The sequence below is a fragment of the Miscanthus floridulus genome, chromosome 18 (assembly GCF_019320115.1).
Source record: "Miscanthus floridulus cultivar M001 chromosome 18, ASM1932011v1, whole genome shotgun sequence".
Taxonomy (NCBI): domain Eukaryota; kingdom Viridiplantae; phylum Streptophyta; class Magnoliopsida; order Poales; family Poaceae; genus Miscanthus; species Miscanthus floridulus.
The window spans coordinates 20,656,361-20,677,932 of NC_089597.1; the positions used below are offsets into that span (position 1 = coordinate 20,656,361).

General features: G+C 43.6%; 1 protein-coding gene across 2 annotated transcripts; it reads left to right on the plus strand.

Annotated features, from left to right (window-relative positions):
* Positions 1-10,952: 10,952 nt before the first annotated feature.
* On the plus strand, positions 10,953-21,514 carry LOC136521705 (kinesin-like protein KIN-UB). Of its 2 annotated transcripts, none has more exons than XM_066515468.1 (19): positions 10,953-11,433; positions 13,139-13,239; positions 13,317-13,439; positions 14,233-14,418; positions 14,513-14,734; positions 14,833-14,998; positions 15,111-15,260; positions 16,053-16,141; positions 16,289-16,492; positions 17,031-17,123; positions 17,213-17,350; positions 17,440-17,571; positions 17,720-17,861; positions 18,438-18,530; positions 19,152-19,277; positions 19,392-19,517; positions 20,146-20,289; positions 20,720-20,848; positions 20,934-21,514. In XM_066515468.1, the coding sequence occupies exons 1-19, from the start codon at positions 11,241-11,243 to the stop codon at positions 21,092-21,094; spliced, it is 2,718 nt and encodes a 905-aa protein (XP_066371565.1). In that variant the 5' UTR covers positions 10,953-11,240; the 3' UTR covers positions 21,095-21,514. The 2 variants fall into 2 exon arrangements, with proteins under 2 accessions (XP_066371565.1, XP_066371566.1); XM_066515469.1 differs by having other exon boundaries at positions 11,296-11,433; positions 13,325-13,439.
* Positions 21,515-21,572: the final 58 nt, after the last annotated feature.

Consider the following 21,572-nt stretch of genomic DNA (forward strand, 5'->3'; position numbering starts at 1 on the left):
GACTTAAGACAACCCCAAAACGACTTGATTTAGAGAACCGGAGGGAGTATATTGCAATTATTACATATGGTTATTGCAAAAGTAGATCGGGATGTTGCATATTTTTGCAAGTGTTTTCAGTGTTACGTTGCAAGCGTTTTGAAAAATGTTTTCAAACGTATGTTGCAACAAGTGTTTTATCTGGATGTTACATATGTTTCACACATATGTTGTAAGTGTTTTATCTGGATGTATATGTTTCACACACATGTTGCAAGTGTTTTATCTAGATGTTGCATATGTTTCACACATATATGTTGCAACAGTATATTTTAAATATTTTATCTGTGTTCGATGCATGTTGCATCCAAGTGTTTCATGTTGCAAGTGTTTACACGGGGGCACGGTGAGTTATGGCACACTGCCCAGGCGTCGGAGGATGGGGCGCGATAAAGCTGGGGACCGGCAGACAAGGGTGCAGCGAGCTAGGGGCCGGCTCCCAAGTCCCGCCCACACAGGGTCCGATGGAAGGAGCGTGGCGCACTGACTGGGCAGGGTGCCCGTGTGAGGCGGGGGCGAGGCAGACGGGGGCGGGCTACGTGGCCGTCCATCCGGACACAAGGAGCGGCGGGCACAGGTCGCCAGCGGTCCCCACGGACGTGGGCGCGTGAAAAGTGGGGGCGCAGAGTGCACGCGCGCACCGGAAAAACGAATCGGTACCCTTCGATGTATGAATAACCGATCGGACCTCCGGCCGCCAGCAGTTCGGCCTCCAAATCGATCATCCTGTGCATCTCACACAACCCGGTCCTCTCCACAACTCCGGCGAGCTAATTTTCCTTTAAAAAAAACTCCGGCGATCTACTGCCTGATTCTCATCGTGCCTGGCGCTAGCTGCTGCTGGTCCCTTCCGTCGTGCTCAGGTGCCGATTTGATCGATTGGTGCCCCTCGGTGTGCAAGGGCATACCCCGGTGCCTCTTTGTTGCCGGTGTGCGGGGTCGCGCGTGGTGGACTGGTGGTCGCTGTGACGCGCACGTGCAATGAATCCTCAGTCGGTCGAATTTTTGTTAATTAAGCATCAAAAGGCAAGCTTCTATCTCTCGACGATCGTTGGTCATCCTCATCCATGGAAGTATCTAGCATAAATAGTATTGCTGATACAATAGCATTCTTAACAAAGTAAGCACCACGATTAAGCGCAAAGAGCACATTACGTCAAGTTCTCTCAGTCAACGCTCGTCATCCAACGTAGTGACATTTTAGTACGTACGGAGTATAATATACACTACTACATAATTGGATATTATTGTCGGCCTCATCACTGCTGAATTTTAAAAAAACGAAAGTGACAGACAGTGATAGACCATCACTACCAGTTTTAAGCTAAAACCGACAGTGATACGACCAACCGACACTGATATTTGGATATTCACTGTCGGTTCATATCACTATCGGTTTTAGCCAAGAACTGACAGTGATATTGGGTCATCACTGTCGGTTTTATCCAAAAACCAACACTGATAGTATCACTGTTGGTTCGTGGCTTGAACAGACAATGATATGCTACTAGAAAACTTCATAAGTTTCTCGTATGATGTCCGATGAAGATGAACTTTATATCAAAGTTGTAGTACTCAACGAGATCTACAACTTTGTAGTTTAAACTTTTTTAATTTGGGGTCATTTGGATGTCCAAATATTTTCATTTGAAATAATCTATCTAATAAAAATTACGTTTGATTTCTAAAATTTAAAATTTGAATTTTTCAAACGGTCTCAGATGGAGAAACGCCCAAAACAAAAGTTGTAGATCTCGAAAAGTTATGCAACTTTGTAGTTGAAAACTTTTTCATTTAAGATCATTTACTACTTGAAAATACTATTTAAAATTAAAATTTAAAATTATTGAAGAACTCTGATTTCTCTTTTTAATCTCTGGCTAAAACTTGTAACTAGTCTTTCTCCCTCGTAGTAACTTCAAATTTGATGATTTTTTTTCTAAAATTTTCTAAAATCATTCTCTATCAATTTATTGTGCTCATACCACTATTAGTTTATCCATCTTTTCATGTGACTGTGTTTTATCTAATTGAATTTGAATTTTAAAAAATGACAACTTCAAACGTCATTTTGGAATACTAAATGATTTCAGCTGAAAAAATCATGAACATAGAAGTTGTAGAACTTATCAACATCTACAACTTTTATTTTGGTCATTTCTTGATCCGATAAAGTGGTAATAACATTCTTTACAAAATTTATATATCTCTCTTATAATTTTATAAACAATAAGATGGATATGTAACATTTGTGAACAATGTTACTGCCACTACGTCGGATGAATAAATGATCAAATGACCAAAATAGAAGTTGTAGATCTCGAAAAGTTATGAAACTCTGTAGTTGACAACTTTTTGATTTGAAATCATCTTCTCAAGGAAAATTACGTTTGAATTTCTAAAATTTAAAATTTAAATTTTGTAAACGACCTCAGATAGAGAAACTACCAAAATGAAAGTTGTACATCCTAAAAAGTTATGAAACTTTGTAGTTGACAACTTTTTGATTTGAAACCATCTTCTCAAGGAAAACTACGTTTGAATTTTAAAATTTTAAAATTTGAATTTTTTAAATGATGTGGGATGGACAAACAGCAAAAACAAAATTTGTAGATCTCAAAAAGTTATGAAACTTTATAGTTGATAACTTTTTTATTTGAAATCATCTTATCATGGAAAACTACGTTTGAATTTTTTAAATTTGAAATTTAAATTTTGTAAACGACCTCGAATGGAGAAACTACCAAAATGAAAGTTGTAGATCTCGAAAAGTTATAAAACTTTGTAGTTGGCAACCTTTTCATTTAAATTCATTTAGGTTCTCAAATACCCATTTCAAAATTAGATGGACATAAAATGTCTAGGACGAAAATCTCGTTTGGACACAAACAACTTATAGGTGGAGTGGTTAGGGGCTGAAGACGTGAAGCAAGACAATAGGGGTTCGAGTGCCGATGGTCGCGAAGCACGTGTTTTTCGGGCGAAAAAAATTGCTTGACTTGTGACTTGCGTCGCGCGACCGTGTGGCTGTCCAGTGGGGCCTCTCCCGGTATTAAAAAAATTCCCTATTTTTCAATGAATTTTTTGGCTTTCCTAGAAACTACATCATTGCCGATTCACATCACTATCGGTTCATAAGAACCGGCAGTGATGTCAATTCCACATCACTGCCGGTTTAAAATCCGACAGTGAAGGAGTTTTTTTGAACCAACAGTGATGTTAAGATCTGGCGTAGTGATATATATAGTAACTCCACACAAGATGCATGCTCAGTAAAGTCGAAAAAGGTCTTCGACATTCTCACGATCACCACCACCACCATCAACTCAATCGGTAGACGCGGTACATGGTCTAATACTTTACACAAGAGCATACTCGGCTTTCATTTAGTAGCACACCACTCTCCACCGGCGCCGCGGTCATCACAATGAGGACGAGGGAGGCCCGCAACCGTGCCAAACACCGTGCGTAAACGAGGAAGGGTTGCCGACGTTCAGCTACCCACAGGTCCTTGCCAGCTGCACCACCATATGCTCGGCAAGGAGCAGCAGCATGCATGGTGAGCACCATAACTGGTGGGAAGGGCGGGCTCCTTCCTATCAGCAGCTCCCTATGCCAGCGCACAGCAAGGCCACGCCGGGTGACCGAGGCAATAATGGGGCACAAAAGATGAAGTGGAGGACAGTTAGCCGCAGCCCGCAGGGGAGGAGATGACGAGGAGCTTGCACCCCCAAAAAAATTGTGAGTTTACTTATGAGTCTTTGAAAACACCTGACCAACTGCAAACACGTACTGAAAACTCTGTTGTATAGTAACTTTGCGGCCTTAGTTCGGCATTGAGTTGTCGGCTTGCCACCCCTAATAATGTGAAACAAAATTAGACAAAACTGTGTAATATATATATAGAAAAAAACATCCGAGGGTGCTGGTGCGGGTGCGAATCGACAGCTCCAGTCGCCGACTTGCTCACTCTCTTCCGTTCCTTCCCTAACCCCAGTCTTCTTGCAGTCCCTAAACTTCTGAGGGGCAGGGAGACGACGACTGGCTGATATTCCGTGGGTGTTGAGAGAGAGAGCCCATGGGCAGGGCACGCTTAGTCCCGTTTGTTTCGGCTCGTGCGGCTCCGGCTTCTACAGACACAGGCATTGTTCATGGAACCGTTTTTATCTCCCATACACTGTAGCAGCACCGTTCACTGAAACCGTTTTTTCTCTCTCCTACTTTTTGTCTCACTGTTCATGGAGCACTGTTCGCGGAGCCGGCGGAGCTCATTATTTCGGCTCCTGCAGCTCCGGCTACAATGCGTGAATAGTGACAGAGCCGGAGCACGCATGAGCGCTGCCAAAGAAGAAGCGGCCCCCTTTGGCAGGGCTCTTAGAGGCTCCGGCTCCTCCTCAAATTCACTATAGCGAACGTGACAGAGCCAAAGCACGCAGGAGCACTCCCAAAGAGGAAGCAGCCTCCTTTGACAGGGCTCTTGGAGGCTCCGGCTCCTCCTCAAATTCATCCGGAGCCGGAGCCGGTGAAGCCCTGCCAAAAGGGCCGCTTCGGACAGGCAGCGAGCTGAAGTTGAGCGCAGGCGACGCGGGCTCCGATTGAGCTCAACCCGGCAATAGCAGGGATACACAGTCAGGGTGACGTGGAGCCCCTGTGGTTCTCCTGATCTTATTAAATACCTAGTAAGTCAGTCTGGGCTTCCACACTTCGACCAGAGCCTGGAGGTACTATCAACGACAGAACACAATAATGCATGCATGTAGACGACCAGCAAATCTTCTGTACACAGCCTAGGATCCACGGCCACCGCTGTGCTACATCGAGTTTGATTTTCAAAATCGACAAAGCTCACCAATCGTGAGCTTACTCATATATCTTGCTTTTTTAAATCGATAAAGCATTAATCTGTGAGAGTAACATAACAGAAGTATATTTTTCAGTACCAAGGCAGAAAGAAGTGGTCGCAAAATTCTCAATCATACGCAACATAATGGGGATAGGTAACCGGGTTGAATGGTTGGTCTCGGACTGGTAAAAACTGAGAGCGGTAGAGACAAGTGAAGAAATCCCAAGTGAATGAGAGTGCCAGAGAGGCAATGCATGGACAACGGGATTACTAGCGTCCGGACGCCGGTGCTCGCACCTGTTTCCCACGCCTGCACCCGGCACGCCCACGCGGGGGCCACGACACCTGGACCCCATGCACCACCCACCCGACCGACAACACACGGAGACCGTTTGCGCCTCGTACGCTTTCCACACGCATGCAGGCGGGGACAGTCTGGCTCGCTCGGCGACGCCCAGCAACTACAACAAACGACTGCGGCAGGTTATCCCATTGCAATATGTGCAACACCATATCTACTTTTGCAATATCCAGATAAAACACTTGCAACATAGCCCGAAAACAGTTGAAACACTTGCAACATACGTCTGAAAACACTTGCAAAACACCTAAAAACACTTGAAGGACATTGCAACACATGCAACATCCAGATAAAACACTTGTAACATACGTATGAAACTCCTGAAACACTTAAAACAGACGCTTGCAACATGCATGTTATGCAACATCCAGATGAAATACTTGAAACATACGTCCGAAACAACTGAAACACTTTGAAACATATACTTGCAACGTGTGTATATAGCTATTGCAACATACGCAACATCCTGATAAAACACTAGAAAACATACTTCTGAAACACCTAAAACACTTGAAACACGGCGTCACCGGCGTCCACAGCCTACATGGTAGAGAACTGCAGTAGCCAGCAAGCGGCGCTCGGGTGCAGTGGAGAGGGAGGATGGTGGCAGCAAGCGGGCGAGCATGGTGAAGAACGTCGCGCCAGTGCAGTCGCCGTGGACCATGTCGCGTCGCCTCGGGGAACTCAGCGGTGAGTGGTGAGTGGCGGTGGGAAGATAGGAAGGCAGGCGGCAGCGCTCGAGCGTGGTGGAGCACGCCACGACGGTGATTCGAGAGTGGGTTCGAGAATGGATGCGGGTGCAGCGGCGATTCGAGAGGAAAGTGAGAGCGGAGACTTTTTATTTTAAGCAACGCGAGATGGGTGCTTCCGTGTAGACGGTGGTGTTGGGCCGTTCGGACGGACGTCGAAGGCCCACCAACGCGCGTCCGAACGAAACGGACGGCCTACCTACGTCATTTTCGCATGGACAAAGAAGCGCCTTGGGCGGCTGGGAGCTGTCGGGCTATAAAGTTATGGTGGCAACTGGAGTGGGGCTCAAGCGGGCCTAGCCCAGAAAGCAGGAGGTGGGCTCTTGTTGGTCCTAACAGGGCCATTAATTAGTCCACCACAAATTTGGGCTGGGTTTGGGTTGCTCTGTCACGACAGCCTATTTCCCAATCCCAACAAAAGAAAAGTTAGTTTCTAAAAAAACAAAAAAGTTACTGTTTCTAAAAAACAAAAAAAAAGTTACTACTACTGTGGCGATTTTCTCGTTCAATCAGCACGAAAGAAAGAAAATGGAAGGCAACGTAAAACAATAGAGGGAGAACTGTGGTTTTCCCTTGGCACTTGGCAGGCCATGGACGGACATGAGAACTCACACACAGGCAACGGACTCGGTTCTGTTCACCACCAACACCATGCCTTTGCTTTGATTTACCAACCAACTGCTTGGCCTTATTCTCCGATAATGGAACAGCGAAGTAGCTCTCCAGCAATGCACGCCACTCAACTCACCCTACTTACGTCCGTACCCTTGCTGGCTGCAAAGCCTGCAGCCGCATCCGCATGGCCCATCCATCTGATCCGCCGGCCGCCCGGAAAGGGACTGGACCGGGAGCAGGACCGATCCGTCCCCGTCGGCCACGAAACGTCGTCGTCGTGGCTGCCTGCGCCGCGCCCGCCGCCCCGAGCCCCCGACATGCCACGCGCCAAGCAACGTGCGCCCAACCCGCGGGCCAGACCACCCAGGGGGTCGTCGCTTCAGCAGCTGAATTGGAGACTGCGCCTGATGACACTTAATTAATGGAACTAGCTTGAAATTCAGATACAGTCTTTTTATACCTGTACTGCAAATCTCAATTGAAATCTGAAAGGCTTTCGGACATACGATTCCCCTCTGTTCATACATTTTCCAGACACCAGGGCTTCGGCCATGCGAGTAATGCGACAGCGTCGTTGCCAGGGGGCCACCAGTCCACCACACCAGGGCTTTTGAGGTGTTGGCCATGGACCAGAGCGTAGATCTGATCTGACCTGCCAAACGCCAGCAGCCAATAGCTATCATGAGATCTGGGATGCGATGCCGAAGTGGACTAGAGATGGTTATGGTTACACTATCAGGTTATGGGTCTCTCTGATGAGTCTGATTACGGCTGCACTCTCTACAGGTTGGGATATCATGGCCTTGTTTAGATCACCTTCAAATTCCAAGTTTTTTCACTCTCTCTCCATCCCATCAATTTTTAGCCACTTGCATGGAGTATTAAATGTAGGTAAAAAAAATAACTAATTACACAGTTTAGTTGGAAATCACGAGATGAATCTTTTGAACCTAGTTGGTCCACAATTGGACAATATTTATCAAATAAGACGAAAGTGGTACTATTTATCGGGTTGAAATTTTTTCGCAATCTAAACGAGGCCCATATCAGCAGAGGCAAGCAGCCAGGGAATGTCATGCTCATGCTGGGTTGCTGGCTGTAGGTTTCTCTTTCCTGTCCCATCTGCACTGCACCGAGGCCCACACGATCCCTGCCCTTCATGTGCCAAAGGCCATGCACCTGCCACTGGGCAGCTGGCAGTATCTTTCTTTCACGAGTTCGACATGATCACATCTCTCCAATGCCCATCTCCAGTTCTTGCAATGCAGAGGGATCGGGGCAACGGTAAAAGAGACGTTTTTATGCCGCGCTGTGGCGGCTGCCCATCCGATCCGCTCGCCTGCCTGCCTCGCCATGTGATCAGCTCGAGTACACGCACATGTGCAATTCTGTGTTGAAAAGCTCGGTACTCGGCCATGGATGGATGGATTCATGGCGTGTTCATCCTTCTTCCTCCTTGACCTTTTCATGCCTGCCTTTTCCAGACCCGACCGTGCACGTGTGCATGCACGGTGGAGTGTGCTCTCCCGCTTCTGCCTCGCCGCACGATCATTGTTCTTGGATTCCAGGATATCTCGCCATCGCCAAAGCCGTTTCTTCATGAATCATGATCAATTATGTACATCAGGAGGCAGCTGATGCTGCACCTCATCTGCTAATCCTGCCATCTTTGTCTTAGTGTTCAGAATTGTGTACCCACGAACCATACATAGGACAGACAGACAGGCCCGCCTGCATGCAGCTAGAATTTGTCCAAGCCAAGAGAGTCTCACTTCAGCAATCCGCCAATCCGGGTGCTGCCAATTTTCAGCGGAGGCACACGGACAGGGATGGATCCAAGGCAGCCTCTGGTTTTGGCCTCAATCTTGCTCTGCCTGTCTCTGCCCTGTAGCTAGCTAAACAGCGCTAGTGAACGGCGCGCTTGCTACCTGCGAGCATCGAGCAATGAGCCAGGAAGAACCCAAGGAGAGAACAACAATCTGCGCTGCACGTAGAGACACAACCTAGCAGGCTAGCAGCAGCGCTAGATGCGGATGCTCCGGGCTCCGGCCTTTACGTCCGTCCGAGAAAGTACAAGCACGATATATATACGCATTATGCGCTGAAGTCAGAAGATGCTAGCTTAATCTTTTTTTTTCCTTCTGATTTTAAGTGAGGTAGCCAGAGAGCATTTTCTTGTTGTTTCATGCAGGGCACTTCAGCTCTGGATTCTTATCAGAAGAAAACCAGATGGAACTTCAATTTGGAAGCTGTCAACAAAAAAATACTGATATTGGCCCTATTCGTTTCGCTGAAAAGCCTGGCTGAAAAGTACTATTCGCTGATTTGTTGTGAGAGACCGATAAGTTCAAGCGAACAGGGCCAATGCAGTCATCTTGCATGCATATAGTTTTAGGAGGAATAATCAATTCCATCATTGTGTAAGAACATCTGTCTACGCCTTTTACGGAAGATCGATCATCGCGCATTAGCTTGCAGAAAATCATGGAATAATTCATTCATTCATTCATTCATGGCATGAAAAAAAGCAGGCGAATAAAGTAGGCGATCATTCTTCTATCTCAAGCTCCTCTGACCCTACGCTGGTCTCTGGTCGCCCCAACCACCGGACGTACAGAGAAGCTAGCCCAACTCCGATCCACTAAGCAAGTAAGCATTGCTTCAAAAGCTGAGTCCTTTTCAGCTCCCGGCGAATTGAATCATGATTCTTCAGAAAAGGGAACCGGTTTTGTTTTTACCTTCAAGAGAGGTTAACTTGAACCTAACCACAAAGTAGTCTAGTCCCTAGATGTATAAAACTACAGGGAATCAGGCCATTAGGGACTAGCCTAGGTTTTATGGTGTAATCAGTAGTACGTGCTTAAAGAAGCACACGTGACCTTGACGTGAGCATGAAAAAAAATGATCTTGCACGGTAAGCATATAATCGTTACAGGGACCGACGAACTCAAAGGCTGAAAGGCGAAAGGGATGTCCTGTTGCGTTCACCCTTCAACGTCTGAAGCTCCTCCTCTCTCTTTCATGGGAGACACTTGAGTCCTTGATGATGTACAGCACCGTATGTGCTACCGACTGAACAACTATACGTAGTAAGTCTTTCATCAGTGTGATAGGTGTCTCAGGTCCATACTAGGGGCTTGTTTAGTTGGCGATTTTTTTTTGGAAAATGGTACTGTAGCACTTCGTTGTTATTTGGCAATTAGTGTCCAATCATAGTCTAATTAGGTTTAAAAGATTCGTCTCGTGAATTTCGTCTAAACTGTGTAATTAGTTTTATTTTTTATTTATATTTAATACTTCATGCATGCGTCCAAAGATTCGATGTGACGGAGAATCTTGAAAAATTTTACAAAATTTTGGGAACTAAACAGGCGCTGGCACAGTACATTGCAAGCCAAGAAAGGGCAGTTACAGGCTCTAGCTCAAAGCTGTCTACCAGCCCTATCTCGGCTACCAAATTCCTCCGTGGTTTTGACGACACAACGGGGATTCATGAAGGACGGACAATAGGATCAAATTCAGGGTTTGTTCTGAGTTCTGACGAACCAAACCGAACCTCAAAAAGGAAAGGAGAATGATTTATATTGTTTGTGAACTCCCTCGAGAAACCAGTAGACCGATTGAAACATGGCACCAACTGGATTGAAACAGACACGGTCGCTATTTCTTTTCCACAAGGCCAGCATAGAAATGATCGAGTGGATGATACTGATATGGCTGCAACGATAGTAGCTGAGAACTGCAAATCCCATGCTTTGCTCTGTTATTAGTCCAACAAAACACATGCTGCCATGACAGGTGACATTCCATAAATCTTTGATTGACTTCTTAATAATAAAGTAAGTAAAGAATGTATTTACTCCATCAATTAGCAGTAGTGACGTGCGTTTTCCAAAAAAGAGTTTAATACAACACCTGCAAAAGGAATCTCAAAAAAAAAAAAAGTTGCTCCAATTTTCGAACCATTCCCCCTCCAAGGTTGATCAAATCCCAGGATGAAAAGGGCCCAAACACGTAAACAAAGCAACAGTCGTCGCAGCTTTTCTAGACCTCTCTTTCCCCACCCCACTCCCAACCCTCCAGAAAAGCGTTTGCCAGCCAAATTCAAATGCAGCCCGCTAACCAGGCCCCACTTCCCGGGCCCACATGCATACTCACCCCGCTACACGGGTACATGCCTCGGTCGCACGGAACAGAGTCGCACGTCGGCGGATACCCCCCACCCACATCCCTGACCGGTGGGACCCACCTTGCAGTGACTGGGGGCTGAGCCGACACGGCGAGCCCCGGGACACACACCCCGCGACACGAGCACACGACACAGCTGAAGGCTGCGCTCTCCCCTCCGCTCCCCAGGTCCGCCTTCGTCCTCCCCGTCCTAGCCTCTTCGGCTCTTCCCCACACCAACTCGCTCGCCGGCCAAGCGACCCTTCGCAGCCCCTCTCTCGCTGTCGGTGGGCCCCGCGGCGCCCGCTTTCCAGCCCTCCCCGCATTTAATCCTCGGCGTCCGTGCTCTCCCCCTCTCCGCGCTCACGCCCCGCCCGTGAATCGTGATCTCGCCGTCTCCCTCCCTCTCTGTCGCACCGCACGAGCCCCGTGTGGTGGTGGTGGGAGTGGGATTGGGGGGTGCTAAATGGCGAGCAGTGGCGGGGTGAGGAACGGGGTGGGGCCCAGGATGAGCGCGAAGCCGGACCGGCAGGGCTTCAGCGCCACGCCCAAGACGGCCGCGGGGAAGCAACGCCTCTCCTCCTCGGCGGCGGCGGCGGGCGGCGCGTACCGGCGCACCAGCTCGGGCCCGCTCCCCAGCCGCGCGGCGTCGGATGGAGGTGGGTTCGTGTGGCTCGCTCTTGCTCTGCCTCCGGTCGTGCGGAGTGGGATCCGGATTTGGATTTTGGTCCTGCGGGGTTTGGGTGGGTTTGTGGATGGATTCGGAGCTGCTCTGATCTGCATTTCGATAACTTGGCCTGCTTCGCTGTTTCCGAGTCGCTGCTGTGCTCAATCTGCTGCTTGAACTCACGCGGTTTTGTGCGGATTTTTACTCTTTTCATTCACGTACGTAAATTTAGCTGCGGTTCGCTAGTACCATTTTGATTGCTAATGTTTTGCTATAGCGCGATCGGCCTGTCGAGTTCATCCAGATTCTGGGCTTGCTAGTTGTGCGATTTGCTTGTGTTGGTGCAAGTGTGTAACGTATGTGCAGAGCAAGCGCACATTTCGGAACTGACGTTGTGCGTTTCATTATTAGGTATAAACGTCGTTATTCAGCTACCGCTTGATTTCTTTTTTCTAGATACGAATGGCGATTTGGTTGACTCGGCAGGGCGTTGGTGTATTGTTTTGGTCACGGCACGATCGTGTGTTTCATATCTTTGTTGTTGCATCCATGTCGTGATGACCACGAGCTCCCTGCACCCCACCACAACCAACCATCTCACTTTAAGCTGCAAAACTGATACAGCTGTTGAGAATAATGAAGAGCCACAGTTGGTAAATGTGTCTTCTTGCTGGCTCAGTACGCATTTCGTGGTTAGTTTACCTTGGAGAGGATGACACCCAAGTAAATGTTACTATGTGTAGAATTAGTGAGCTACAATTTGTATTAAGACAGCTCAGTCCTCTTCCATGTAAGAGAGACTCCTAAATTCATATGAAACCAGTAGCTGTAACACTCTCTTAATATACCGGATGTGGATTTCCAGTCCCAGTGAATTTCTTATCAGCTAAAGGTGAAGTACATGTGGAAAATGACTCGCTTTTTTGGATATCGTTTAAAATTTCTCCTGAGTTTGCTTTGGATAATTCTATGCGGCGTTTTGAAAGTTCCTGTTCTACTATGTTTAGTCGTTCTCTTGTGTTCTGTCACTTTGTCATGCCTGTGAGATTGTGCACGGCTGTTTAAGTACTTAACTCTACTACCATGCCTGGAAAAGTACCCTGTGGAAAGTTGCTTTATGGTAGTCGATGTTTCAGAAGAACTATTCGTCAGTAATGATATTGAGTAGTAGTTTACACTGTCTTTTTTATGCCTACTTTGCTTTACTATATGCTGTGATATGATTATTCCTATCTGAGTCTTCTTTAATCTACCCAATAGAAAAATTATTACAAAAAAGATCGAATTCCTAGTAACTCTTCTATTGGGTTGATTAAATTGTCTCATTTCTTAGATTTTTTTACTGCGCGCCAACCGCCAAGTGTACAAATTGTCTCCCATTGTTGGTCCGTGGCAACTCTGCTAGTGCATAAGCTATTAAATATTTAAATTGCATCTTGCAATGTTGATAACTACTCTGCTAGTGCATAGACGGTTAAATTGTATATTGCAATATTTTTAGCTCCATGCTGTGCGCAACTACTTCCTAATATGATGGTTCCAAATATTTGAGGATTGAATTGTTGGTTGGCATTATGTGTAATGTTGAAATTATAAAGAACTCTCTGTTCTTGTTTTGCTTTCTGGCAATTTTGATTTGATCGAGTATCTATATTTTTTGCTCAACTGAAGAATCTATTCCTCCCTGGTCCTTGCAGTTTCTAGTAGAGTAAGGGTTGCTGTAAGGCTTAGGCCTAGGAATGCAGAAGAGTTGGCGGCAGATGCAGATTTCGGTGATTGTGTTGAACTTCAGCCAGAGGTGTAGCTTGGTTTCTCTTTAGCATGCTTTGACAATTTTTTTGTTGTTGTCTAACCTGATGGAAATTTGTTATGAAGCTCAAAAGGTTAAAGCTTCGTAAAAATAATTGGGAGTCAGAAACATACGAATTCGATGAAGTTCTCACAGAGTTTTCTTCACAAAAGCGAGTGTATGAAGTTGTTGCGAAACCAGTTGTTGAGGTATATGAATCTCGAGCTTTTATCGCAACTTTTGGAGTTAATTATTTTGACCTTTCTATTTTTTTTTCTCATTTCAAGGTCGTCATAATAGGTTATATGATTCATTTACTGAGTATTACATATGATGTAGCGGCACAACTTTGCGTATTGAATGCTGCTGATCTTTTTAATGTCCCTTTTTTCCTTTTTGTGGTGATAAGGTTAATTGCCTAGATTTTGTTTTGAAAATACAGCATCTTTTATAGCTTATACTTGATCTGTTCATTTTTAGTAGGCGTATTAGGATTTTCTTTAGAGGTACACTCTAGTGCAAGCGGTAGAGTCTTACCGCCTGTGACCGGAAGGTCCCGGGTTCGAGTCGTGGTCTCCTCGCATTGCACAGGCGAGGGTAAGGCTTGCCACTGACACCCTTCCCCAAACCCCGCACAGAGCGGGAGCTCTCTGCACTGGGTACACCCTTTTTTTTTACACTTTGACCATCAGTTTCTCTTATAATATATCATCGGTTGCTACAAAATCAATGCCATATTAAAAGATCTTTGAAATACAAATCTATTCATATAACTTTTATACACTAAGCATGCATATGATTTCACTGGCTGTTGGTCAACATTTTATGAAGTTTGACCTTTTAAAATCCTAATACATGGATGGAGTAGTTGACAAGAAAGGACAAAAGCAACTGTTCAGCCCCTTTAATATTTTGTTCTGGCCATTACTGATAGTTGATTACTTTTATGTGTTACTTCCTTAGCAATGTCTATACCATTGTAGAATTCTATGTGTTTTGCAGAGTGTTATGGAGGGATATAATGGTACAGTTATGGCATATGGCCAGACTGGTACTGGGAAAACTTTTACACTGGGAAGACTTGGTGAAGAAGACACTGCTGCTAGGGGAATCATGGTTCGTGCAATGGAGGACATTCTAGCAGACATAACACATGGGACTGATTCTGTCTCAGTATCATATATTCAGGTTTGTGATGGTGGGCCTTTTGTGGCTGTGGCTGTATCTATTAATCTAGTGCCTTTGGGATGTTGTAACAATGTATACTGGATGGTTGTTACAGTTGTACATGGAGATGATACAAGATCTCCTTGATCCTGTAAATGATAATATAGCCATTGTAGAAGACCCAAGGACTGGGGATGTTTCATTGCCTGGAGCCACAGTAGTTGAAGTTAGAGATCAAAAAAGCTTTGTGGACCTTCTAAGGGTGGGTGAGGCTCATCGTGTTGCTGCAAATACAAAGTTAAACACCGAATCATCTCGAAGTCATGCGATCCTCATGGTATGCTTATGTTTCTTGAGTTTGTTTACCTATCTGTACGCCTTTACAACTATAGTATTTCTGGTAAATGATATCGTGAAATGAAATCCCTTGTGAAGGTGAATGTCAGGAGGTCTGTAAAAGGTAGAACTGAAATGGATGTCAGCATTTCTGGTGAAAATGGACATTCATCGTCCATGATGGGGTCTTTGAGACCGCCTATTGTTAGGAAAAGTAAGCTTGTAGTTGTTGACTTGGCTGGATCAGAGCGCATAGACAAGTCAGGTGAGTCTTCTTTTCTCAATGGTATACACTTGACCTGACCTTTCATGTGTGTGTCCATGTAATGGTCTCTTGTAATTTGCAACCGTATAATATTGTGACTTAATATTTGTAGGAAGTGAGGGTCATACGTTAGAAGAGGCAAAGTCTATCAACTTGTCCTTAAGTGCTCTGGGAAAATGCATCAATGCACTTGCTGAAAGCAGTCCTCATGTACCTGTTCGTGATTCTAAGCTTACAAGATTGCTTAAAGATTCATTTGGAGGTAAGATGTGTTATGCTCTTTATACTTCTTTTACAATAATAATAAGATGATTATTGCACGTCTGGCTCCAGAAAGAATAAATTTGCTATACTTAATGGTCAATTCTAAAGGGCACTGTTCCATTTTTCTTCATGCTTATTCTAGAAGAGCAATTAAACCTGCAAAGTAAGTTAAAAAAAGAAAATTTGTGCGCCCTAAATTTAGCTTCAATGTGTTCCATGCTAACACCCAGTTGAATGGTGATGCCACTTGTTTTCCTCATTGGAACAAGTGTTATTGTTGCATTTGAATAGCCACACAATAATGCAGGTTCACTTTAGTATCAGCATACTGAAATGTAGGCGTGAGTTCTTGTCACAGTACCCCAAAAATTAATTTCTAGTTTTCCCAAAAGAAGGGTAGAAACTAGAAAGGAGGTATGTGTTAATTATTTGACCTTTTCAACCATATATTAATGCAGTACATCATGGTTTGTAGATTATCATACACTAGTAAGCAGTGAATGGGTGTGATGCAGAAGAGGACTACTGTGAAACAGTGAAAGTACTTCATTCTTTCTTTTCAGAAAAGTACTCATCCTACTATTCTGTACTAAAAAGAATCTTGCAATAACATTTGGAAAGAACATGTACAAAACTTTTGATTGATATTCTCCTGAAATTTGACAATGGCATGAGGTGTTGTGGAATTTTGTACAGTAAAAATGACATTATGGCATTGACATTTCCACAAAATGTTGCCCGTCACTTTTATTTGCTCTAATCAAGGTCAGCCTGGTGTTAAATCTCATAGGTACTGCAAGAACATCATTGGTTGTGACAATTGGTCCATCACCAAGACATCGGGGGGAAACTACCAGTACAATAATGTTTGGCCAAAGGGTACATCCTCTGCGTACATTTTGATGGTTTTATAATCTTTCATCTTCAAGTTGTGAAGTAGTGACAATTTCTAGTTTTGCAGAATAGGTGAATAGTTGCAAGTCTTCATTAATTGGGTGATTAATATTTTATTTGTGTCATGTCTAGGCAATGAAAGTTGAGAACATGGTGAAATTGAAGGAAGAGTTCGATTACAAGAGCTTATGTAGGAGACTTGATATTGAATTGGATAAATTGATTGCAGAAAATGAAAGGCAAAGGAAATATTTTGATGATGAAGTTGAGAGAATAAGAGCTGAAGCTCAATGCGGCATTGCTGAGGCTGAAAGGGAATGCAAAATCACATTAGAGGTTTGTTTACCGTCGTCATATTCTACTATACCTTGATATTTTGTGTAGACTAATTAGCCCTGTCACTTTATCCTTGGATATTGACGCCACTTTTCTTTATAATTTGCTGTCCACAAGCTAATATAAGTTGTGATCCAAACTGAATTTATTTAGATCGGCAAATCTGTATGTTTATGATCAATATGGGTCTATGCGTCTATGGGGAACGTACTGTTTCCTCCAAAAAAACAAGTCAAAAGAAAAAGAATAGGAAAAGTGTCAGTATGTTTTTATATCTTTTTGTTGATTATTCAGCTGCAATATTGGTTCCTTTGCTTGCCATTTGTTGTTTTGAAGTGAACTATGTTAATATGTAAAGGTTCAGATGTTTCTGTGTTAATCTCACACATTGCTTGCATACGCTTATATCCTAATCCTAATAGGATAGGAAGTGTATCTCTTCAGTTTAGACTTTAGAGCTTCCTAAATTAATTCCTATCTCTCTATCATGCTTGATTTATGCTATGTTGATCAGTTTTCAGTTTTCCTTTTCATGCAGAACGAGAAAATGAAGTATCACCAAGAATACTTAGACTCAATAAGAATAATGGAGGAGAAGTGGAAAGTACATCAACAATCACCCAAGAAACAAGTACACACCTAATTGAGCTTTACAAATTAGTGAATCTCATGCTATTTGGGAAATTCTAAATGTGATTTCTTTCTCCTACCACATTGTAGAATAAAGAGGCTGAGTCTACATCCAATAATACCGGAGAAGTGCATAACTTACTGCAGAATGAGAAAATGCTACGTCAATCGGCTGAAGATGAGGCCAGTGACCTCAAGAATCAAGTATCACACTGGAAAAAGCTGGAGGTGTTGTTAGCTTAAAACCTTTTCTTTTTGTGTCAAATTATTGCCTCAGTGTCCTGATAGCTAAGTGGCTTCCCTCGCTCATCTTGTAGGCTACAGCTACAGCTGAGGTAGTAAAACTCCGGAAAATGCTAGATGCTGAAGCTAGTCAGAAAGAGAAACTTGAAGAAGAAATAGATGTTTTGAGAAGTCAGTTATTGCAGATGAGTATGGAAGCTGATGAGGTAGTTGTTACTATCATTGTCAAGGATTTTTTTTCCTGGGGGGAGCTGCTTTATCTATTTGTAACTTATTTCTATTTCTGACTTGAACTGTGATGCCACCCTAACATAATCGGTCTGTTTTCTCTTCATTCCGATTTGGCCACATCAGACAAGGAGGAGTCTTGATAAAGGAGATGGGCCAGGAAAAATATTTCCTGGTTTAGATTCATTGGTGTCTCAGACTCGAGGTTTGCAACCCAGAGAGCAGAGCAATGGACCAAAGCAACCAATTGCCAAACTCTTTGAACAAGGTATTTGTTCCTTATGTATTCTCTCACAGTTTCTACTTGATCCGCCTATTTCCTGTAACTCTGTAAGCAATCTCCAAAAGTAAAAGTAAACTAATTGTTAGGCTTAAGAGTTAATTTTAGTGATTGCCGAACTCCTTAGATACAATAAATGGTGTGCAAAAGGATTTATTGTGCTAGCAATTTCAATTTTCTCACAAACTAAAATAATACCTGTCCATCTGTGCTACTTCTTGTAGCGTATTTGAATGCAAAGATATTTGTGAAGATGCACTGTTTATAACAATATGAAATATGATGAACCAATTTTCTCACAAGTTAAAATACTACCTGTCCCACTGTGCTACCTTTTTTTGTAACATATTTGGATGCAAATATACTTGTGTAGACATGCTATTGATAAAAATATGAAATACGAGGAATGGTAAGATCACTGGGTTTAAGATGACATCGTGAAAATCTCAGATGATAGACTTAAGATAGAATTTTGTGAAGCACCCTATCCCTTGTTTGCAGCCTTACCATCCCAACTATTGATATCAAAATATATAGTGCTTAAAATTTCTCACTCTATTTCAGTTGGGTTAAAAAAGATATTGTCATTGCTTGAATCTGAAGAACCTGATGTCCGCGTTCACGCAGTGAAAGTTGTTGCAAATCTGGCAGCTGAAGGTGAGTGCTAGTTGTTCATAATTGTTTTGTTTGTCCATGGAGTTTGCTACCTGAGCATGTTTTCCGGCCACAGGCATAACTTTTAAGCAGCACCGAGCCGCTTCATTGAGTTCATTCTATGTGTAAAGTTTGTGTTTTATATCCTATGCGTGCATATAAGTATATAACTATTTTGGATTGGATGCATACCAATGGGCAGACCCAGTGCCGGAGGCTCCCACATGAGTGGGGTCTGGGGAAGGGAAAAACCGAGGCAAGTCTTCCCCCCGCAAAATCTGCGGAGAGGCTGCTTCGAACCCGCGACCTGGTGACTCAGTGAGACAGCTCTCACCACTGCACCAGGCCTGCCCTTCTATTGGATGCATACCAATGAAGCATTATTATTCCCAACATATTTTGTAGTAAAACAGCATTTCTGTATATGCATGCAATGGACTCCTCACTCCTGGGTTTTTAAAGTTTTACGTTGAAGCATACTCCTGTAATAGTTATGCACAAATGACCCATAAAGATTCTTAGCTATATCTGGGGTACTTGATTTTACTTGATGGTCTGACAGCATTGTGTCTTTAAAGATATTTCATATCATCAATTAACTACCCTCAACCTTGTGTACTTCAGAGGCAAATCAGGAAAAGATTGTAGAAGCAGGTGGCCTCACTTCCCTCCTTACGCTACTTAGGAGCTCTGAGGATGAGACAATTCGTAGGGTAGCAGCAGGAGCAATTGCTAATCTTGCAATGAATGGTCAGTGGGCCAGTACTGTTTTGTAATTCATGACAGAGATCCTTTGATAGTGAGCTTCTCTCAGTGGTAGAAATTGGTCTCATTATCTTTTTTTATAATAATTTATACGTGCAGAAACAAATCAAGATCTTATCATGGATCAAGGAGGTGTAACCTTGTTGTCTATGACAGCATCTGATGCAGAGGATCCACAAACTCTTAGAATGGTGGCTGGAGCAATAGCTAACCTTTGTGGCAATGGTAACTCTGAATTTTTGCTTGTTGTGCAAGGGTTTGGTCTACTGCAAGATAGTAATGCACTGAATGGTATACATCAGAAATCTAATACTTTGGATGAGCCAATTATAGGTTGTGTCCGCTGCCCATATAAACATTTAGATTCCTTCTTTTCATGTTAACAGAAAATATATATACGAGTCTTGATTCTTAAAGTTCAGTTAGATCGACAGAACTTGTGTCAATCTTACAGGTCATTGGCCAAAATGTAGGCCCCAACCATGGGCGGATCCAACGGTGGGGCGGGGGGGGGGGGGGGGGGGGGGGGGGGGGCTCGAGCCCCCCCTACCCATACCGGAGCTGTGGAAAACCCTGTAGAGCCCCATGGATTTTTAGGCAAAGTTCTATAGTGTAGGGGGGCTGAGACTTAAGATCGAGCAGTATGTGTTGTTCAGTCCCCCCTAAAATATTTCCTGGATCCGCCTTCGGCCCCAACATTATTTTAGCCAACCCTAGAGTATATATATGAACATAAGATGAATTAGATGATCATCTTCTATCCACGTGCTTATATCTAAATACTAAGCTCGGGACTGAAAGGCTGTGTTGTTGTTGTTATATATCCAAAAACTAACCTTTTGTTTATAAGCAGACAAACTGCAAACACGGTTGCGGGGGGAAGGTGGAATTAAAGCATTGCTTGGGATGGTTAGGTGTGGGCACCCTGATGTCCTTGCTCAAGTTGCACGTGGCATTGCAAATTTTGCAAAATGTGAATCTAGAGCAGCTACTCAAGGTACTGTATTTATGCTTGTACAATGTGGTTGTTTTCTTTATTAGGGTGATTGCATGCAGTTTGGTTTGAACAGGGAGCATACTGGAAAATACAAATCTTAGCATTTGTGACAGATTTTCCAGTATTGATAACTCATGAGAAGTGTTTTATAACATGAACTTATCAATGCACAACTAAACTGGCTTGAAAAAAGCACAAGTAAAATGAAATTTGAAAACTCAATGCTTTGAGGCGATACTCTGAATTTCCTGTTGTGCTATTCTCAGTATTAGAATGCTTGATGTGAAATTTTAAGAATGGCATGCCTTTTCATGTTTGATATAATTTGGAGAAATATACTTGTGTGCTATTGAGAAGAATGGTAGATGGATCCTTAAAGCAGTCCAATGCATTTGTGTTGTTGTAAGTGGCCTTTTGCTCCTTTTTTCAGGAAATAAGGTGGGAAAATCACTATTAATCGATGATGGATCACTTCCTTGGATTGTAAAAAATGCTAATAATGAAGCTGCCCCAATTAGGCGACACATTGAGCTTGCACTGTGTCATTTGGCACAACATGGTATCCTTCCCATCATCCTTCCTTTTATTGAGCGTGCACACACACAATACTATATGCGTAAGTTTGAATTTGTTCTTTTTCGCAGAAGTAAATTCAAAAGACATTATCAACGAAGGTGCCCTATGGGAACTTGTTCGGATTTCAAGGGACTGTTCTCGAGAAGATATAAGGAAATTGGCATATCGGACAGTGACATCCAGCCCCACTCTTCAAGCAGAGATAAGGAGATTGGGAATAAAAATGTGATAACAGAACAAAGTGCAGCTGGGGCTCAGACGTTTCATTTCTCGTGCATATATAGAGGTGCCCATTGCTCTGAGTGCTGGAAATCAAGCACATCTTTCCTTGGTTTACCTGATTTTGGCAGGCATACACGGGCAGGCACCGCACTGACTAATCAGAAGAGGCAATGGCCTTTGCACCAACTTTCTCCTCGTGGGTTCATTTTTCTTTGTTTTGAGGGGGCAGTTGAAAATCTGGACAGCACTAGCAATTCATTTATTTGTAATAATCCTAGCATAGCAGATGTTACCTACCCAATGCAGCGTTTGTAAAGTTTCTGCTGTAAAAATATCAAGGCCAAAAGGAGTGTTTTTGCAGTTTGAAGTATACCTAGAAGGTTTAACTTTATTTATATACTGCAGATGAATCATATTTGCTAACTGTGATTTTATTTCTTTCTTAAGCGTTGACACTGCCATTTCTTTTACCATATCTGCTCTCA